This window comes from Elaeis guineensis, chromosome 6 (assembly GCF_000442705.2).
Source record: "Elaeis guineensis isolate ETL-2024a chromosome 6, EG11, whole genome shotgun sequence".
Lineage (NCBI taxonomy): Eukaryota > Viridiplantae > Streptophyta > Magnoliopsida > Arecales > Arecaceae > Elaeis > Elaeis guineensis.
In genome coordinates this window covers 36,370,567-36,391,758 of record NC_025998.2, presented here as the reverse complement: position 1 = coordinate 36,391,758, position 21,192 = coordinate 36,370,567, and the positions used below count along the sequence as shown (strand labels likewise).

At 41.4% G+C, this 21,192-nt stretch overlaps 2 protein-coding genes across 2 annotated transcripts; one reads left to right on the top strand and one right to left on the bottom strand.

Moving 5' to 3' along the window:
• Nucleotides 1-353: 353 nt before the first annotated feature.
• On the top strand, nucleotides 354-3,074 carry LOC105046822 (uncharacterized). Its single transcript, XM_019851238.3, has 2 exons — nucleotides 354-552; nucleotides 2,679-3,074. Exon 2 carries the CDS (start codon nucleotides 2,682-2,684, stop codon nucleotides 2,931-2,933), a length of 252 nt encoding a protein of 83 aa, XP_019706797.1. The 5' UTR covers nucleotides 354-552; nucleotides 2,679-2,681; the 3' UTR covers nucleotides 2,934-3,074.
• Nucleotides 3,075-15,720: 12,646 nt separating this feature from the next.
• On the bottom strand, nucleotides 15,721-20,682 carry LOC105046821 (autophagy-related protein 8C-like). Its single transcript, XM_010925550.3, has 6 exons — nucleotides 20,465-20,682; nucleotides 20,275-20,327; nucleotides 16,782-16,837; nucleotides 16,645-16,697; nucleotides 16,070-16,188; nucleotides 15,721-15,987 (listed from the first exon to the last, which is right to left on the bottom strand). Exons 2-6 carry the CDS (start codon nucleotides 20,309-20,311, stop codon nucleotides 15,893-15,895), a joined length of 360 nt encoding a protein of 119 aa, XP_010923852.1. The 5' UTR covers nucleotides 20,312-20,327; nucleotides 20,465-20,682; the 3' UTR covers nucleotides 15,721-15,892.
• Between the last annotated feature and the right edge of the window lie 510 nt (nucleotides 20,683-21,192).

Genomic DNA, 21,192 nt, shown 5'->3' with positions numbered 1-21,192 from the left:
CTCCTTTTCTCCGTTCTTAAACTCTCACAAACATTGCTTGTATGGAGTGCTCGTTCCGAACGCTTTAGCACTTTGAATCAATCACAGGCTCTGCAGTAATCGAGCACCAGCATTTCATGCACGCCTCTGCCAAAGTAGGTGGTTCCGTGGTCCACCGAGGGCAAATAAAGTCGTACGAGGGGGCTGAGGGAAGTGAGTTGGTCCACACGGAGGTTGGCAACTTTCCAGAGGGAATACCCAGGCTTACAGCCCGGATCCTTAAAATGGGAAGCACCCCACCAATCACATGGCCCTACCCAACGGCCGGAAAAAAGGAAAAGCTGCCAACCCTCCCACGCTTCACTCCAACCTCCATCACCGAGTAAAGAAGATGGGGCCCATGTTTCAGAAGGGGATGAGTTTGGTGTATTTGCACTTCTTCCTACTCTTGTTCCCTTGGTGGTGATATGAAAGGTAGCCCTTCTCCTTCTCCTCCTCTGCTCCTAATTTGAGGCAAAGCAAAGTGGTGGTTGGCTAGCAGTTTCCATCAACTCGCACATACAAAAAGAAAAGGTTCTCTCTCTCTCTCTCTCTCATATGTTCAGTTATTTTTTTACTTCTTTTCCTTGTTGGGTTTTCTACAGTGTTGAGATTTTTTCATCTAACAGATAGGAATTTGGAACATACAAGCTATGGGTCTACTCTATTCTAGTGGTTGTGTTCTATCATCTATGTGGTATCTAGATCTTAATTTCTAACAAAGGCTTGGTAAGTAACATCCAACTATGGGTCTATTCTAGTGGTTGTGTCCTATCACCTATGTGGTATATAGATCTTAATTTCTAACAAAAGCTAGCTTGGCGAGTGATAGGAGATATATTATAAGATGGTCGTCCAATTAGGATGTGACACAGATATATACATTCTAGCAGTATGATGTACCTTGATGTGGATTTTTGTTAATTAAAATTGAATCAGTAGGCAGAAATATTATTTTCTCCTCTTCTCCAACCAGAGGTGGTGAATGATGAAGGGTCATTCAGTCCTAGGTAATTTTGCTGTGACAGGGACCGTCGGATAATTGACAACTTCTAAACGGGATGAGAACTAATTAAATCTCGCAATATTTCAATTGCCAAGAAGATTCCCTTGCATGCAATTTCGATGGGACTTATTTTTTGTTTGATTTCGACATTTGATCTGTGGTGAGAGCCACCATGTCTTCTCTTACAAAGATTTTTCAGCGAAAAAACAAAAAAAAACGATTAGTCATTTATGAACAACAAATCGCGATGGGATATTTGTGTTAGTATTTTTCTTTGGTTTTTAATATATGTACGAAGTCACGCATATCATACGATAATTTGTTATTTTATAGCAAGAACTATCCATCACGATTGTCAGAAAGATGAGGTAGCGGTCACTTTCAATGAAATACTTATCCAGTCAGGCTCAAGGATCTAGAACGTACCATATTTAGGATCTATTTGACAAATTCATCGAAATTAGGTAGGATTTTTCGTTGGATTCATAAAATGTGTAGTTTGTTCATGTATGCCCACAGATCCATAGGTGAAATTTAGGCTAAAATTAGTACGGATCTGCAGAAAAATATGGGCTGCACAGACCAATACACCTGATTTTGTTAGAAAACCCAATCCAGTTGGACTTTCTAAATAGACGCAAATACATTTTGTCAAATAACCTTGTTTATCATCCTCCTCACACATAAGTTGAGTTTTCATTAATGACTAATTATAGTTAACTATGATTTAGTAGGAAAGTTTTCATTGGCTGTGAGACCAAGAGGTTCATCATATTTTCAATAAAAAAAAAAAAAAAAGACATGGGGTCTATTATATTTTGAATAGAATCACCATCGGCTGCGAAACGATCAATAATAGTTGGAGCCCACTGTAGAGAAAAAGCTCCCAAATGGATAAGAAAGACTTGTTTTCCTTATATTGGGCCTCATTACCATGGTGGACCTCAGATTTAATTCAAAAAATGGTGAATTCCACCTCTTTTTAATAAGATTCAGTCCATCTTAAAGCCAATAAAAGCTTTTAAGTCATTAATGATTTTCTGCTAAATTATGGTTAATCATAGTTAGTCATTAATGAGAAATCAATTGATATGTGGGATTTTTATTTACATTCCCTATATCTTACCTCTTAAATGGATGAGAAAGATTTTTTTTTTTTTATTTCTATCCCACCTCTTTTTTTTATTCAAAATATGGTTCATTCCATTTCGTGGCCAATAAAAACTTTTAAGCCTGATGGTTTCTTGCTAAATCATAGTTAATCATAGTTAGCCATTAATAAAAAATTCACTAATGTGTGAGATTTTTATTGATTTTGCCAATATCTTATACGGTAGAATAAATCTACCTAGTAACTTCTTACTTTTATTGGAGTTCTATTCGTCACCTCAAATACTGTTCTTATAGTTCCAAGCAACCAAACATAACCGGGGGGCTTGCTTTCTTGGGTGCAATTGGATACCTCAAGAAAGAATGGAATGGTAGACTCAATATTTCACAAAAATAGACAATACTGACCAACTCCTCAAAGTTCTTTAACCGGTTAGAAGTTTGGTAGGACTATATATATATATACACACACACATACATGCATACATGTAGATAGACTGCCAAAACAAACTGAGAACACGGTGAATGATCTCTCAATTTTCAGAGCATGGGGTCTGGGAACGAGGCACCAAGTTGGGCAGATCAGTGGGGCACAAGTGGGGGCGGGTACGATGACAAAGGCGATGAGACCAAGGCCAAAGGCAGTGGGAAGAAGATGGCTCATGTGAAGGCCGTGGCTTGGGCGAGCCTGGACAAGGCCAAGGCTGCCGCGACCGTGGGAGCCCAGAAGGTCAAGAGCGGGGCCAGCACGGGCATCAAGTGGGTCAAGACACAGTACCAGAAGAGGACCTCCAAGTGATTGAATGATCTCTCCTGTCCAAAGCGTCGATGTCTTCCAAGTTTGTTTAGTTATCAATGCACGCTTGCTTTTGTGGTGCTTGTTTAACCAAACATTTTGAATTAATGTTGGTTTTGAAATCAAAAAAGCAGCCTACTTTTTGAATCATAATGTAGTTGTATAAGAGGGATGATAAACCTCGAAAGTACTAATATCTGAAGCAGGAACAACCACATACTAATCATCCAAGTGAATTTTAGGTCTTGCAAGTCCAAGTTAGAAGATCCGGGTTATATCCCATCATCGTATCTACTCTGGTGGCATCGAGATTCAAACTGTTGAAGATGGGATAGAAGCTAGGGCAATGTGCTCCATTAGAAGGGCCTGATCCTAGATTCAACTGAATTTATTTGAGAAACTTTGAGATCTGATTCTCTAAAACCAAAGAAGGTGGACATGGAAGAGACTCTGCTTCGTCCTTCTCATTCTCTTTCCCAAAGCCCCCTAATCTTCATCATCCTCAAGACCCTTGATCACCCACAACATACTCCTAGTACTCAAGACATATCACATATTGAAACACTTTAAACATTTTTGTCACAACATATTTCTGGTACTGAAGACAAATCACATATTTAAATACTTTAAACATTTTTGTGTTGATTCCATCTTCCATATAAGGTGCTAAATCTCACTATTAGAGCTATGCCATAGCTAAGTTCCATTAATCTCTATTGACGTAGATTTTCGTCAAGCGCCAGAGTAACTGGAGTCAGTGGAGTACCGGGACGTCGGGGGGGGTCAGATCTGTAAGAAAAATCCGGACCGAATGTGGCTCCGGTGGGAATCCTCCAACGTTTAAGTCAGAAATCTGGCCAACATGCAAAAAAAGGAGAGCATTCGAGGGAGAGAAAGGTCGCATATCTTTTTTGGGATCTCCGGATTACCTTTTTATAGGTCGAGTGGGAGCTTTAGAGAATGAGAAAGTCGTAAAAGATCTTTTTACCCCTCATCATGTTCTTGAGCACCACGTCTGGCCCTTTTGCCCTTTGGGGTTGGTGAGTGTTGTCATCTCACAGTACGTGAGGGCCGTCCTCATTAATGTCATAAGTTGATAACTTAAGGCTCTGAGGATGGCATAATAAAGTGGTGTGGCTTGATAAGACTACACAAAGGATTAACTTTTCTCAGAATAATAGTTTAAAATAGTCATAGATGTGATACACAATTAGGAGTAAGGATCAGCCGCACGAAAAATGTACGGAGAAGGATCGGCCGCATAAGAGATGCGTGGGGGATCGGCATCGATCGGGCTTACTTTGGGGTCCAGCCTCGACCAGACCCACCTCGGCCATGCTGGAAGCGTGCAGGAAGGCCCAGGAAGCTTCGATGCCGCCAGTGGCTTCAGCCATGCTAGAGAGGCATGTGGGTGTATGAAGGAGCTTCGAATCCATGGATCCAGCAAGGTTCAGTACTATCGAAGGTATGCAGAAGAGGTTGGATGCATGCGAGGAGTGGGGCCACTCATGAGTGGAGGCTGAACATGTGGGTGGATCCATTCCCTTTTCTTCCTCTTTTCTATTTTGTCTTGTTGTGTTGCCCATGATGGGACAAGAGGTGGAGAGACATTAATGCTCCTTGTCAGATCCAAATAACCCAAGGCATATGCATGGTGGGTAACACAGTTGCGGCTGGAATCTATCCTACATTTTCAGCCAGTACAAAAATACCCCCAATACTAACCCCCTACTCTCAAGTCCGAGTCATAACTGGATCGGATGAAGGGAGTATCACAGATTTGCTGAAGATGTGCCAAGGTCGTCCTTTTAATTGTGGCTTTTGAGAGCCTCGGTGCTGCTCGCTGAAGATTGAGAGGCCTTGGAACTTCATCGATGCTACTCGCTGAAGAGCATGGGAACTCGACGCTACTCGCTGAAGAGTGAGAGGCCTCTGGATCTTTATCGGCACTCCTCGGCCTTGGTCTACTCCCTTGCTTGGTCTTGTTTTTATCTTCTACTCCTGAAGGAAAAAAGAGAATAGTGAATGGCATCTTGAGAGCTTTTGACCATGAGTTTTATTTGAAGGCCCGTGAGTTCTACTCGACTCCTTGTTATTCGGCTTGGGCTTGGATTGTGCCTCGGATCAGGCTCTTTTGTCCCTTCTTTTCTTCATTCTTTCTCCTTCCTTCTCTCTCTCTCTCTTTTGGGGGAGGTCGGCCTCATTGAAGTCGGCCTCATCCATAGAAATGCATGCATGGAGGCATCTATAGAAGACAGCTTGGACAAAAGGGCACATATGGAGGTGTCGACTGAAGGGGGCTCGACCGAAGGTGAGACGCACGGAGGCATCTGTAGAAGAGGGCTTGGACGGAAGGATGCACATAGAGGTGTCGATCGAAGGGGGCTTGGTCGGAGATGAGATGCGCGAAGGCATCGATTGAAGCTGTTCTCGACTGGAAGGATGCGCAGAGGCATCATCGGCTGAAGGGGATGCATGCGGGCATCTCTGGAGGGAGGAGAGACGCATGGAGGTCGATCGAGGGGGCACACGGAGGAGGCCCGAGGGGCTTTAATGGCATTGCAGGTGGCTTCGGCCATGCGAGAGACACACGAGGAGGGCATCGGACTTTGGGATCGCCGCGGGCAGCTTTGGTCATGCATGGAAGCACATGGGGAAGGATCGGCCATGCGGGAGGTTGTCCGGAGGCATGTCGGGGAGGATCAATAGAGGTGTGGGCACGTGGACTCGGGGCCACTGATCTTGATGGCAGCAAAGGTGGGCAGAGTCGGCAAGGGGGACCTGGGGTCAGGATCATCGATCTTGCCAATTAGGCATATGGAGGCCTTGAGGCCGTCGATCCAGTGACGTCGGGGCCTTCGATCCCACCAGATATGTGCACAGGAGTGCAGGGGGCTTCGGCACCTACGATGCATTGGTGGTGTGCAGGAAGACTTCGCACCTACCGTGGCTGGCTTCGGTGCTTATGAAGATAGGGAGCAGCACTTAGGAGAGTCTTCGGAGCTGCTCCTAGGGGCTTTGGACCCATCAGAGGTGCGCATGGGCATGGAAGTCTCGGAGTCAATGGAGGAAGCCATTCTGGCCATCAGTGACCTTCTGGTGCATGCAATGTGGAGGCAATAAAGAATGTTGAGATGCTATATGCTAAGAGAGGATTTCATGATATGAGTCCGATAATTTCGTCACCATCTGCAAGTGACTTCGGTGATGATGGTCATGAAGATGGGGGGAAGCTATAGGGCCCCATGCGAGAGGCTTCAGCATGGTCAGAGATCGAACATGCTTGTAGGTGCTCACATGTCCAGAAGAAGCTGTTCGCAGGAGACCTCATGTGAATAATGTCGAGGTCGGACGAGGAGATGCCCTTATTCTTTTTTTGTGTAGTCGCTCCTGTTGTGGCTTGACTTCTGTAATCAAGCTGTTAACAATAAAATATTTTAAATTAAAATTTTTCACCTTTGTCTATATCCATTACTTTGATTTTCATGTATCGTTGTATTTCAAACTTAAATATGCTTGAGTTTTGCGTCAGGGAGGTCTTCTATACCCCATTGAAGAGTGGGGTCTTCTTCCCTACTGAAGAGTAGGATCTTCGATCAGAGGGTCTTGGCTTTTGCCTCCTGGGCATACTCGGCCTACTCCGACCCATCTCAGTCCGAATAGTGGGTTTTGGCTTCTGCCTCCTGAGTATACTCTAGCCTACTCTGACCCAACGATGATCAGAATAATGGGTTTCGGCTTTCGCTTCCTGAGGTGTACTCTAGCCTACTCCGACCCAGTTGATGATCGGTGGGTTTGAGCTTTCGCCTTCAGAAAGATACTCTGGCGTACTCCAACCCAATTGATGATCGATGGATTTTGACTTCTATCTCCAGGAGTGTACTCTGACCTACTCCGATCTAGCTAACGATTCAAGCAGTGAATTTCGACTTTTGCCTCCAGAAGCATACTCTGGCCTACTCCGATCCATGCCGTGGGGCACATAAAGGCCGTTGATTCTCTAATGCCATCCAGAGGCTGCTATATTTTCTTCTGAAATAGAAAAAGAAACGAAAAGAGCTCACGGATTTTCATTTCTTTTCTCTTTTCTCCCATCCTCTTCTCTTTCTTCATTCATTTTTTTTGCCCCACTTCCCTTTCTCTTTTATTCATCCTATCTTTTCTGTCATTTGTGATAGGATGGGACAAGAGGAGGAAGGATGCCAGGCACAAGTGGCCTATGGCAATTCCCCTAACGCACACAAATCAAGAATTAATGAAGGAATAATATGGCACCTTTTCTTCGCACAGGGTGTGGGCGGCCGTGCATGGGTGACTTTGGCTGAGGCCGAGGCCAGATGCATGGGGGGCTTTCCTTCTTCCCTTTTTTCCTTCATCTTTTTTTTTTTCTTTTTCAAACTTCTGCATCATTCATGGTCTCAGGGATCTCGAGTGTCTCCTGAAGGGTATCAAGGATCTGATGGTTTCCACAGAGTTTAGGACCATCTGCAGGTTGACATCTTTTTTCTATACTAAATTTGATCGTCGAATGATGTGGACCGTCGCAGTCGGTGCCCGCATTCGGATGGCAAAGGCACTCAACTAGTGCTAGTTCTTCATGAGAGCCGATAGAGAGGGTGGTGGAGATGCTTTCAGTAGTTAGTGTGAGGCATGATTTTCGATCAGAGCTTCCATCGACCGGCATGTATTGAATGGTGTGCCCCTTTTCTAAAATCGGACACAGGCCCTTCCTCTAGCGTCAATCTGTTGATGCAAATTTTTATCGAGCATCAAAGCAATTGGAGTTGGTGGAGCACCGGACCATCGGAGATGAGATCTATAAGAAAAATACTGATCAGAGGTGGCTCCAGTAGGGATCCTCCGATGCTCAAATCAGAAATCCGACCAACAAGTGGGAAAGGAGAGCATTCAAGAGAGAAAAAGATTGTGTACCTTTTTTGGGATCTCCAGATTACCTTTTTATAGGTGGAGTCGGAGCCTTGGAGAGTGGAAGGGTCGTAAAGGATCTTTTTAGCTCTCATCATGTTCTTGAGCACCATGCCTAACCCTTTTGCTCTTTGGAGCTAGTGAGTGTTATCACCTCACAGTATGCAGGGGCCATCCCCATTAATACCATAAGTTGATAGCTTAAGGCTCTAAGGGTATCGTAGTAAAGTGGTGTAGCCTAATAAGACTACACAGAGGGTTAACTTTTTTCAGAATAATAGTTTAAAATAGTCACGGATGTGACACACAATTAGGAGTAAGGATCAGCGATGCGAAAAATGTACGGGGAAGGATTGGCCACACAAGAGACGCGCGGGGGGACCTGCCTCGGTCGAGCTTACATCGGGGTCCAGCCTTAGCTAGACCCACCTCGGCTGCACTGGAAGCGCACAGGAAGGCCCGGGAAACTTCAATGCCACCAGCGGCTTCGACTGTGCTGGGGAGGTGCGCAGGTGTGCGAAGGAGCTTCGAATCCATTGATCTAGCAAGGTTCAATACTATTGGAGGCGCATAAAAGAGGCTGGATGTGTGTGGGGAGTGGGGCTACTCACGAGCGGAGGCCGAACACGGGAACAGGTATTAATGTTTCTTGTCAGATCCAAATGACCCAGGGCATATGCATGGTGGGTAATGCGACAGTGGCTGGAATTTGTTTTACATCTTCGGCCAGTACAAAAATATCCCCAACAATCTCCAAACCAAAATATTATGGAAGATTAACTAATCAAGAAAGAATGTTTATGGGTATCTCTTTGCTTCACTTCACTCGTTTGAAATCAGAATATAATGGTGCATGCAAGTATCTTCAAAAAACAAACGGGGCATAAAAGGCTTCAAATCTGGTATTAATCAGTAGAAAAGCCATTAGAGAACCATAGAACCAATTCTTCAGATTTGAACCAACTTGCATAATTCCGAAGGAATATATTGTATATGTATATTATCCCTTTCGAACTGTTATGTAAATGTTGCATGGAAACACAAAAACAATTCGCCCTTCTGTCATGGAAGGTCAAAGGCCTTCCTCGCACATCCAGCCTAACCTTAGGAACAAGATTACAAACCAGACAGAAATTTCTGATTTTACCTATAGGGCGACTCAGGTCATTAGCGATGACACGGTTGACCCAACTTTAATTGCCATTCAACCTCGTAACCTAACGTAACTTTATCCAGTTTACCTGCTAAGCTATCGATATTGCATCCTATCACATTGGGAGGTTCTACAATGATTTGAAGCCGAAGGTCAGCTTCAACTCGACCCTACTAACTAAAATTTTCAAGGTAGTAGTTCAAATACTGGTGATATTTTAGCTAACATATTGACTTTCCAAAAGCTTGTAGCTTTAGAAGATGCAACATCGCCTTTAATCCTAGCAAATAATTGCTCTCCAGGTATCAAAGTCCCTTGCCAATCAAGGGTAGACATTCAAATGTAACCAGATCCAATTATCCAGCGCCTTCAAAACAATGTACCACAATTATCCACATCCCAGCCTGAGCAAGGTGGGAGGCCACAGATGGAACAAGTGGCAGATGGGATCTCAATTTACCGGACTTTTACAGTATAACCACTAAACCAGTCATGGCCGGTTTATCATTTTGAGATCACATGCCAGGCAAACCAATCTATTGTATCATAATATCATTACAGAACAACAAGACACCACCTGGTATTTCTGGTGGCTAGTGGAGCATATATTAAGCAAAAAATAACAATACTTAAAAAAGCTAATGATGTAATTATCATAACTTCCGACATAACTGAAACAGCCAGCATACGTAGAGATGACAGTACGAAATCTCTTCCTCTGCTTCGCACCAAGGCCGAAACGAAGTTAATGATGACTGGGAGTTCTGGAACGGCCCTACCAGAAAATCACCGCCTGGAGGCATCACCTATATCGCTTTGAAGGTAGTCGGTCAACCGGTCATCGGGTCACGTCCACAAGTGGTCGGGGAAACTTCAACATGCGACATGAACGTTTTTCCGACGATCCTGACGTGGAAGAAGAACATACAGGCTACCTTCCGTGCACTTCCCAAAAGTTGGTAATCCCTCAAGATTTAGAGTTAATCCTTAATTCTCATCCTTTTCCCTGGTGGATTATCTCCAAGGTGCTTCAAAATCTTTATTCAAATTCAAACCAAAACAATGGGATGACCGTTAATTACTACTCCTCGAGTGGCTGGTCTGGGAGCCAAATCCTTGCTTCTTGAATCAAGGACAGACGGGAATGCTGAGGGAGCTATCATTTCAATCAACCAAGTCTATTCAAGCATTTACAAGGGCCTCAAGGAGTCTAAAAGTTCAACCGTTGCTAAGTGTGGCAGTGCAGTGGAACGTTGGGCTCCGGATACATCTCCTGACACGGCCGTCAATTCGAGTCCCGTCATGCATCTGTCTGTCAAATCAACTTCCAAGATCTCAACGGAAAGCAAAACGTCTAATCGTACCAAATCTACAGACAACTCATTCGGCAAAAAGAAAAGTGCTCGAGTCCGAGCCAAAAAAAAAATGAGGGTTTTGGGGCTGACAGATACGGATCTACATCCGGACGACATCTATTTCTTAAACTCCCTCACAACAAATGAAGTAAGGAGGCTGGGGGCTAAATGTGGAGTAATCTACTCAAGCTCGGACGACTCTGATGTAGTGAAGTTGAAGACGCTGGAGACCCGGAGGAGAGCAGAACTGCCAGTGGGTAATGGGATCCAGTCAACTGAAGAACCCATCTCCAGAAAGTTGGTTTTGGCTCATGCTAAGGAAAAATGTCTTCTATACCCTTATGGTCGGGAAGTTAACCTATCTAGATCTGGGTTTTTGGTTTAGATGCCGCAAGGACGGGGGAATTCAAATGTCTTTTTTTGTTGTTCCAAGGGATTGGGAAACCTTTTGTTGCGCCAACAGGCCTGGTTGTAAGGCATTTGGAAGGCCGTCAGTTGAAAGGTGCGCATGTACCTTAATTAAGAGTGTGTTCGTCTACTTTGAATGGCCTTGCCATGTTGGAATTTAAGAGGTTTGGGGAAACCAAACAAGCGTAGAATGGTTAGAGATATTATTGTCCAATCTCAGGGTGCACTGGTATGCTTTCAAGAGACCAAACTAAGAGAAGTATCCCGAACTTGTATTGACTCTGCATGTGGCCAAAATTGCGATGAATGTTTTTTCGTGGAGTCTAATGGATCGGCGGGTGGATTACTCAATTGCTGGGACTCTACCAAGATCGGAGGTGCCTTTTTTTATGAAGGGCCAGTTCACTCTCAGCACATCTCACTATATGCTTCACACCCCAAGTTCAGATAAATGGCCTCTAAGAGATGTATATGGACCAACAGAACATTCTTTACGTATTGCTTTCTTTGGAGAGTTATCTGAAATAAGAGAGATGGAAAGGGCCCTGGGTCATTTTAGGTGACTTCAACTCTACCAGATATCAGGGGGACAGGAGGGCCAGGATGCAATACAGCACCTTCGTTAGATTTCAACAACTTCATTGTCGGTTTCAATCCTTTTGAGGACAAGCTAAGCGTGGTCAAACCGCCGTGACGTACCTTCCTTATCCAAATTGGATAGATGTTTGGCATCACTGGATTTGGTTGATCTCTTCCCAAAGGCTTTGCTTACTCCACTTCCAAAAACAACTTCTGATCACGTCCCCTTGAGACTTGAGCTTGCACCTAAATTACCTCGAAACAAACCTTTCCGTTTCGAAGCCTTCTGGTTTTTAATGGAGGGTTTTGATGATCTTATAAAAGCCTGGTGGTTGGCTGCTCCCTCATCAATTGACCCAGCAGAGAACATGGTGTTAAAGCTCCGATATCTCAGAGCAAAGCTAAAGAAATGGAACAAGGAAACGAATGAAAGTATCATACAGAAGAAGGTGTCGATCAAGCGACGTATCATGGAACTTGATGCCCAAGAGGAAGTCAAATGCTTAACTTCGGAAGAACAAAAAACCGAGCAATATTTTGACACAAGAAGAGGTACTTTGGAGACAACGATCAAGAGCAAACTGGATTAAACTTGGGGATCAAAATACAAAGTTCTTCCACATCTTTGCTAGCTGCAGAAGAAGGAAAAATACAATCTCTTTTATTGAGTACTGTTGCGGCCAATCGCCTCGTCGTCTGATCGTCGGGAAACGTGCACCTGCAAAAATGAGAAGTCCACACTGACGGTCAAGTCAGAGAGGTGACTGGGCAACAGTGAAATGAAGACAGAGAGCTCGATCGAGGGAGAGAGGGAGAGAGGGAGGAGCGAGCCTGCGTTTTTGGGAGAGACGGAGCGGATCCCGTGCACTGTTGCCTTCCCCGGTTTATATAGTGGAGCACGGTATGGCGCCGTCATTAATGGCGCGGACAAGTGAGGAACTGTCAACTCACTGTGGACTGGCAGGGTCACCGTGAAAATGTCATGTCGCCGTGTGGCTGTCCAATCAGGGTTGACAATGCCCTCGGCGGGGCAATGCCCCTAGGTAACCGCGCCGCATGTCCGTGTCAGAGCTGACAAGGCCTGGCGGCTGTACGGCAGTTGGAGGAACCGACCGACCCAAAGTCGGTAGCCAGCTGAGTGGTGTCGGGCCCCTCCGTTGGTCGGCGAGCCTTCCGTGAGTCGGCCATCGGATCTCAGGGTTCCGTCGGTCGGGGAAAGGTGCGCCCGACGTATCCTCAGTCGGTCGTGAGCCGATAATTAGCCGGTGATGGCATCCGTCAGTCGGTCGCCCCGACCGACGATCGGTCGGTCTGTCGGCCAGTCGGAGTCGGTCGGGCCGCCAGTCGATCGGTCGGGCCGTTAGTCAGTCGGGCCGCCAGTCGGTCGGTCGGTGGGTATCCCCCAACAAGTACAAAAATTTTGTTGTTACAGACGAAGACAAAATCAGAGAGATCTTCAGTACAAATTTCTACACCAATCTTTTTTCGGTGCCAAACAAGACTCAGATGAGGTCCAAGCTGCAATTTTCAGCCTAGCAAAAGATGGTGCCCCGGGACCAGATGGATTCCCGGCTCCTTTCTATCAGAGATATTGGGAATTGATTAAGAATGACATACTTAACCTTTTTAATGGAATATATGAAAATACAGTCAAAGTTGACAGGCTGAACTACTCACTCATCACACTTATACCAAAGAAAAAAAGAAAGTCTGAAAGTTAGTGACTACAGATCGATCAGCTTGATCAATGGAGTGATGAAGATTCTAACCAAGACTCCGAGTATAAGATTGAAAAAGCACATGGGCAAACTAGTATCTGATTCTCAGTTTGCTGTGGTCACCAAAAGATAAATTAGTGATTGTTTTCTTTGTGCGGCAGAGGTACTGGCTCATAATACATTTCAACCTGGTTTGCTTCTTAAGCTCAATTTTGAAAAGGCTTTTGACAACATTGGTTGGTCCTTTCTCATAAGTTTACTCGGAGCAAGAGGTTTTGGATCTAGATGGTGCCAATGGGTGGAAAGTATTTTGTTTTCTAGTAAAATTGAACTAATGATCAATGGGGAACCGACAAAATGGATTCAAACAAAGAAGGATCTCAAACAAGGAGACCCCCTATCTCTACTTCTATTTATTCTGGTGGCTGATATTTTGGAAAGGATGCTCGAGTTAGCCAAGAATAACAAGCTCATCACTGGTATTGGATTACCAGAAATGACAGGTTGCATCACAAGCCTTCAATATGCTGATGACACCATTATCTGGTGCAATGCAAATACTCAGCATGCTCTCAACCTAAAGTTCTTATTATACTCCTTTGAGCTGCTCACGGCCCACGGGGTTGAAGATATCAATTTTGAAAAGTGATCTCAGATGAGGCTTGCAGCAAATTTACAGCATTGATAGGGTGCAAACATTCCAATTTTCCATTGCAGTATTTAGGATTCCCTCTGACTAAGGGTGCGATCAGATCATCTGACTGGAAATTCCTCATTGAAAAGATGGGAAAAAGATGATCTGCTTGGAAGGGAAAATTTTTGTCGATTGGAGGGCGTTTAACTTTGGTGAATTCTGTTTTAAGCTTAATTCCAACATTTTGGATGTCCACGTTCCTACTTCCCACAAAGTTGTTAGACATATTAGACAAGAAGGGACGAGATTTTCTGTGGAGAGGGGGAGGTATAAACTCGGGAAGTTTATGGTCAGCTGGCTGGGATAAGGTCTGTAGACCAAAAGCTCTCGGAGGTCTAGGCGTGATAAACTTAAAGCTATTAAGTCGCTGCCTTTTAACGAAAACATGGTGGAGATACTATCAAGAACTGCTGAACTGTGGAGAACTCTCATACATAAGTAGTATAATACCAAGATTACGGCCTTACAAGCACCATCAAACGCTCATCGCCTCGCGTCCAATGCTTGAAAAAGTGTGGTTAAGGTTCATCAATTTTTCAACCAAAGCATTCAATTCAAGATAGGTGATGGAAAACATGTGGATTTTTGGTATGACCCTTGGGCAGGTCAAACAGAACTGAAATAGATTTATCCAGAGTTGTTTCTCTTTACAAGAAATCAAACATGTACTGTGAGTTCTTTGATTTATCAGATCACAGGAGCATCTTCCACTCACCTCTAAGTGCTCGAGGTAACAAGGAACTAGAAAATTTCAAGAAGCACATGTCATCCATTCAGACGGTTCAAAAACTTGATTCAATAATTCGGAAATGGAGCAAAAGGGGCAAATTCACGATTAAAAACTGCTACCCTTTCTCCAGCTATGGAGGGGTATTACGTCTCCATGTGCAACAACAAATTGGAAGATGCTGGTTCCTATAAAAATTAAAGCCTTCAACTGGCTGGTGTGGAACAATACAGTGCTCACATCGGATAATCTGAAAAAAAAAGAAATATATTAGGTCCATCTTGTTGTGCGTTATGTTGCTCGGAAGAGGAAACCATTAATCATCTATTTCCGACGTGCAGATTTCCGGCTGACCTTGGGAAAGAGATCACTGACAAATTGTCAATACAAAGTATACCAAACAATTATTCTACACTATGGATGGATTGGCGAAAAAATCTTAAGTTCGCTTCCCAAATCAGCATGGGATGCTCTTGCTATCGCGGTTGTGGGGAGTTTGTGGAAAGAAAGAAATGAAAAGATCTTTAGATATGAAGCAAATGCTAAATGCCTAGTTTTCGAGAAAGCCTTGCTCTACACAATGGAGTGGTTGGTTTTGGCCAGAGAAGACAAAGTCAGAGATAAAGAAGCTTCTACAAACCACCAGAGGCTGAAGTTGTCTTGACAGATAAAGGGGCTTCTTCTACCGACCAAAAACAGCAGAAGCTGCAAACACCAACTCATCCTTCAGCATACTAGACAAGTTAACACAGGCTCTGGAAAGAAAATTACAGGTTTTGACAAAAACCTGTACGTTTTTAGATCAGCAAAAACAGGTTCTGACAGATTTTCCTTACAGAAAATTTACAGATTTTAATGTTTTCTCCTTAGCCTCCTTGGCCACCTCGGCTGCAGGCAATGTTATGCTGTACACTTTTCTTGCATTTCAATAAATAAAGAGGGTGGGGTTATCCTCTCTTTTCATCAAAAAAAATTGTAGAAATGGCAGTAACCACCCTTCAAAAGAAATTCTCTTGAACAGATCACAGGTATAAGAGGCCTAATTTAACTGTATAGGTATTAATTTTATACAACCAGGCTTGTGTTAAAAAAGAATCAAACACTTAAATTTGATATTATCATGTTTTTGTGGACTGAACTAGCCTTGGTATTGCCATTATTATGTAATACACAGCTAAAAGCTGTGTGAACATTCAAAACAACATCAGATAGAAGTCTCGACCATAACAATTCATATCAAGATCCATATTTGTAATATCAAACTCAGATGTCCAGAACTTTTGAAATGTAAACAGCATTGCTCTTAAGCATTGGCAACTACTGAGAATCTTGGGGAGAATGATGACAGAATATACACCTTCTTTTCAAGGTTTTTTTTATCTACAGAGAAATTTTCATTGCCTTAGGAGGATCCAAATGTGTTCTCGCCACTGTATGTCATGTAAAGAAAACCATCTTCATCTTTGTTTTCCTCATAGATTGCAGACATCATAGCAGCTGCATTTTACAAACATAAAATAAATATACAATAAGATAGGAAATGTAGTAACCACAGGCATAAATTTAGATGATGACTGACCTGTGGGAGGTAAAGTGTTCTTGACAAATATGAAGATGGCTTTCTCTGCACTGAGCTTAATCCTCTTCCGAACAACATAGACAAACTGTCCAACAGTTAAATCTGCAGGAACTAAGTACCTGCATCGCCATAAGATATGTATACTCTAAAAACTTTAGATAGAGAATGTGAAACCATGATAATAATTAGTAAGCTTTGTCCCAACAAATGGGGTTAGACACCCTAAATCCTCATCTCTAAGCATTTCCATTTAGTGGTACCTTTGATAATTCGTATAAACTAGAGAGAAAAAATAGAAAATTTATATCAATAATAATCCAAAGCTAACTGAAACTAGCATATGGCAAAAAGGAATAATAAAGAAACTTCACATTCGATCTAAAACTAAAGGTTGCTAATAGTATAAATGAGTATTGTCATGATAAACTACTGAAATATATATCTTGCAAGCAGAACCCAAATTAAACAGAAAGGAATAAAAAATACAGCTGTCAAAGGTCTGACCGACTGTTTGAAAGATCAAGTGAGCCAAATACATTATAAAGAGAAGCTTAAAAATAAAAAAAGGAACCAACTTCTTCTTGTCAATGTCCGGTATATCACTCCTTTCAGCCTTCTCAACAATCACCTAATTTCATTATCCAAACAAAGCATAAGTAACACTGAACATAGGATATCATGAAAAGGAAATATAGACCAAAGAAATTCTCACCGGAATTCTGTCTGGATACTTCTCTCGGATACGGGCAGCTTCTGCCTGCCTCCTTTCTGAAACATGAAATAAATATTCCAAATTAACATAGGATCAAAAGAAACATGCTACTAAACCACATGCAAGACAAATTAATCATAGCATGGATGGTTGCAGAGGAAACCAAAGCTCTAAGAACCATAATTAACAACCTTGAACACAATCTAGCATCCCGCAAAATGGAAAGCATCTAGGTAACATAGGCACTTGAACTGATACACAGAAACCAAAAGGGCAACAACAATTTCTGATGTGTAAGAGAATTGCTATGCACGTTCAGTGCCTAAATTCCTATAAGACAATACAAAAGTTTTTTGGACAGCATACGTATCAGGCTTGAGCCTTTTACTCCATATACATAAAAAAAAGTTTCACACTTTTAGGTTGCCATTCACCTGTTTGAAACTCTCAATTTCTTAATGACTTAATGTGCACTAATAGACCACCCATTACAGAGAAACCAACATCTAAGATACATAACAAATTTCACACTGTCACTTGTCATAGCAATTCATATAAGAACACTGGCAGCATAAACAGATAAAAATAATAAATAGGCTTAATATCAAATGACAGGTATACTATAAATTCAATAACTTATAATTGACAAAACAAAACAATATAATGATAAACATTAGTCTTTATTAAGCAAAAATAAACTTTAGAAAAAAAAGACCTATCCAAAACATATAACGACACAACGATATACTGAAAAAAAAAACCTCTAAATCTTAAAATGCACAGCCAATGAAAATTAAAATAAGCAACCACTGATGAAATAGTGTCTGATGGTGCTACAAGTCCTCAGAAACAAAACTGAAATAAAGTAAGAAATACCAAAGGTGACATGAGTGGCTTCAAGACATCAAGTATTCAACCATGATCATGTAGTCCAACATCATGGTTGAAATTTTGTATGAGCAATGCTAGAGGACAATGGAAAGTTCACATGTTTGGTGACATATGAATGCAAGCTACATGTCAAAGAGGTCTGGGCATGGGATGATATGGCATGTTTTTTTCCTTATACCAATAACTTTGTCTAATGCCAACATTCAATTTGGATATATGTCCAGGATATGCAGTAGGCTTTTTCAAAATTACAAAATAATCATTTATCCAGCATGTGGAGAACCTAACAATCTATAACTACAAAGGGAAAACAATTCAAAACCAAAGGAACATGTTTCATAGTTAGCTTTTAATCAACCATACAAATAAATAATCGCATATGATGAAGCATCCTAGCTTCTAATGAAGGCCAGTGGCTGTTTTTTAAGACAGTGAGTGCAACTCCAACTGGCCATAATTCTTTTTGCCAAGATGTTCTTGTCATAATAGAACAGATGAGCCATTCACAATCAACAAAAAAGGCTTGAATGACATAAAATTATTCCTATACATTATGTAATAAAAACATGATACAAGTATTAGAGGTTCTCACAAAATACCAAAACAATGCCATTCCTTAGATGTTAATGTACAAATTCATTTGTTAAAATGCTGAAGTTTATTTAGTATATATAAATATCACATGTATGCTACAGTATACTATGAAACATAAATACCAATGCCATAAAACTGGCATTTCAACAAGATTAAATGCTATACCTTTCTTTCCACTGAAAGAGAATGGAAAAAAAGCACCTAATGCATGGCATAACAATATCAATCATTAAAAAAGATCCTCAACCAAAAAATTAAACAGGTCTAGATTTAACAAATACATATAGCTAAAAATTTCACATGCACAAAGACAAACTCTAATAGGAGACATCATGAATATTCCCCAACCATATAAAGTCAGATTTACAGGGAAAGCTTCACCTATGAGAGAGAATTGCATGCACTAACCTAATTACAGCCAACTATGTATAAAATAAGTTTTCAGAAACCAAGCGGGCAGACAAATACCATTGACCAATGATTCTATATTAATAATTTGCAGAATATATAGAAGCAAAAGATGATTATAAGATAACAATACCCATACAACCGTATCATGTGAGGACAGAAGAACATATAAAAGGGCCATAGAAAAGTAAGAACATATTCAAATTTTTGCTTACCACCAATTAAGATAACCTCCCAAGTGTAGCACCGGCTGTTGCAGATCGGTGTATGAGTAAATTCACAAAAAAATGCTTGATACATGCATGTCTCAAATGCATCTCAAAAGCCTCCAAGAAATGAAAATTGGGAAAAAAAACACCAATTGCATTCAAGAACATAGCCAAATCATAGTTTTTCAGGCACTAAGAATTTGCAATCTTGAGGTTAACCCAGCTATGAGACATCCAAAAGTACAAAATACCAATCTGGATTCAACTCAGAATCATCATTTAACCCACAAAAAAAAAAAAAAAAGAAAAAAAAAAACTCATCACTACCCTTGAAATGCTTTGCAAAGAAAAAACATCAAGGTATCAACATGCACTTATAAGACTCACACAAAGGAGGAGGAGATTCAAATATCAGTAAACAAATGCTTCATTAACATCAGAGCTTCCTAAAGTATTCTATTAAATGAAAGAGTGTTTCTTAAAGAAAAACGAAAAAGAAAAAGAACAAAGTAAGAGAGTTTCATATCTGCGATAATTGAATCCTAGCAAGATAGCATAGAAAGAATATAAATGCACAATAAAAGCAACACGAACAGATGAAATACTTTCAATGCAAATATGAAGAGATATCAAAGTATAATGTTAACAGGGAAAATAATACCACTAATTTAAAAAAAAGTGCTCTCAGAAATGGTTTGACAAGAGGAAAAAGAGAAGTAACAATACTAGAAAATGCCTTTCTAAAATATAAATAAATACAATTCCTAATTATATCATCTACTTATGACATTAATACAATTATTGTTTTCCAGTATTTCCCCTTCGTAACCAAAAAAAAAAAAACCCAAATGCCATCAGATCTGAAGAACAAAGTTCCAAATGTTATTAACATGGAAAACTCAAAATATCTAAGGCATAGCATAAAAAAATCCAACTGATGCAAAAAGATATTTGGATTTTACACCATCTTGATTCATCATGTAGATTTAATTGTGTTATTTTTTAAAATTATTCTTCCTGACAGACCTAAACCGACCGCCTCCATCCATGCCAATAGCCCAAAATTGAATTTAGAAACTACGAGCACAAATATAAAGAAGCAGGTAATAGTACCAGCAATAATGAACAAAAACAATGTATTCACGCGATCTTGATCTTTGGATGCACCTCTATTACCTCTTATCAATTATTTCCTTCCTCCCCCCCAAAAGAAAAAGCAACTCAAAAAAATCTCCAATTCATACAGAAGAATTAATTAGACAAAACCCTTAAATCACACAAGGGCTACGATCAATAAAGAAGCTTTATCCAAAATTCCAAGAAAACAAAACCCTTAGAATCGAAATCAAACGATTTCCTTCGAGAAAAAGTAAGGAATAAAGGGGACAAACCGAGGGGATGCTCCAGCTTGAAGGAACTTTTTGCCATAGCGTGGTAATTTCTCCTGCGATTCCCAAAACACATGACCATCGTCACATCGATCCGAAGAAACACAAACGAATGAACAAAGAAAAAGAAACATCGAACCAGACCGATCAGAGTAACAGCGATTCGCGAAGGAAAAGGGGAAAGAAGGCGTACCGAGAGGATCAAGAAGACGAATAAATCGATGGATCGCCGCCAGACAATACCCCGTCAAGAAATTTGGGCGGAGGGTTTGGGGTAAAGGGACGAGGAGTTTTCGGATCTCACGGGAGAAATATTAATTTGGGTTTATAAAGAAGTGCACGGAACCTATTAGAAAGGGAGAGCCGGACCGGTTTCCAGCCCCACGAGAAGCCTCGGGCTCTTTAAGATCCAAATTCTATCTCATAACCAATTCCATCTACATTGGGTTTTCTGTTTTATTCTATTTTCTAATATAAAATTATTTTTTCGAAAAAGAATAATTATAAATAGAGTTTTGCCGTTACGGGAACTCGATAGAGCCGTCCGGCATCCATATCGCCCAGCTCCAAGCGGCTGGATCTCATTCTAGTCCCTAGATGAGATCTTCCAAGGTTTCTTTGCAAAAAGTTGGATATATTGATAATTTGATGCACTATTATCCACTTGATTATGCATCAAGATATGTGTTATACATCATATGTACAAAAATGGGCTTATTTGTAATATTGGAGGTGCTAAGTCCAATGCGTATCAGGCCATTTGATGGTTGGGGAAGGTGTGGTCCGTGATGATGCATCAAGGTGCATGAAGCGTGGATGGATGCTAGAGTTCACGCTCATGGAAGGAGACAGATTATTAATTAGACCTCATTGAGCAATCAGCTATATACCGTCAATTGTTAGTCACTTCATTGCCTAAGC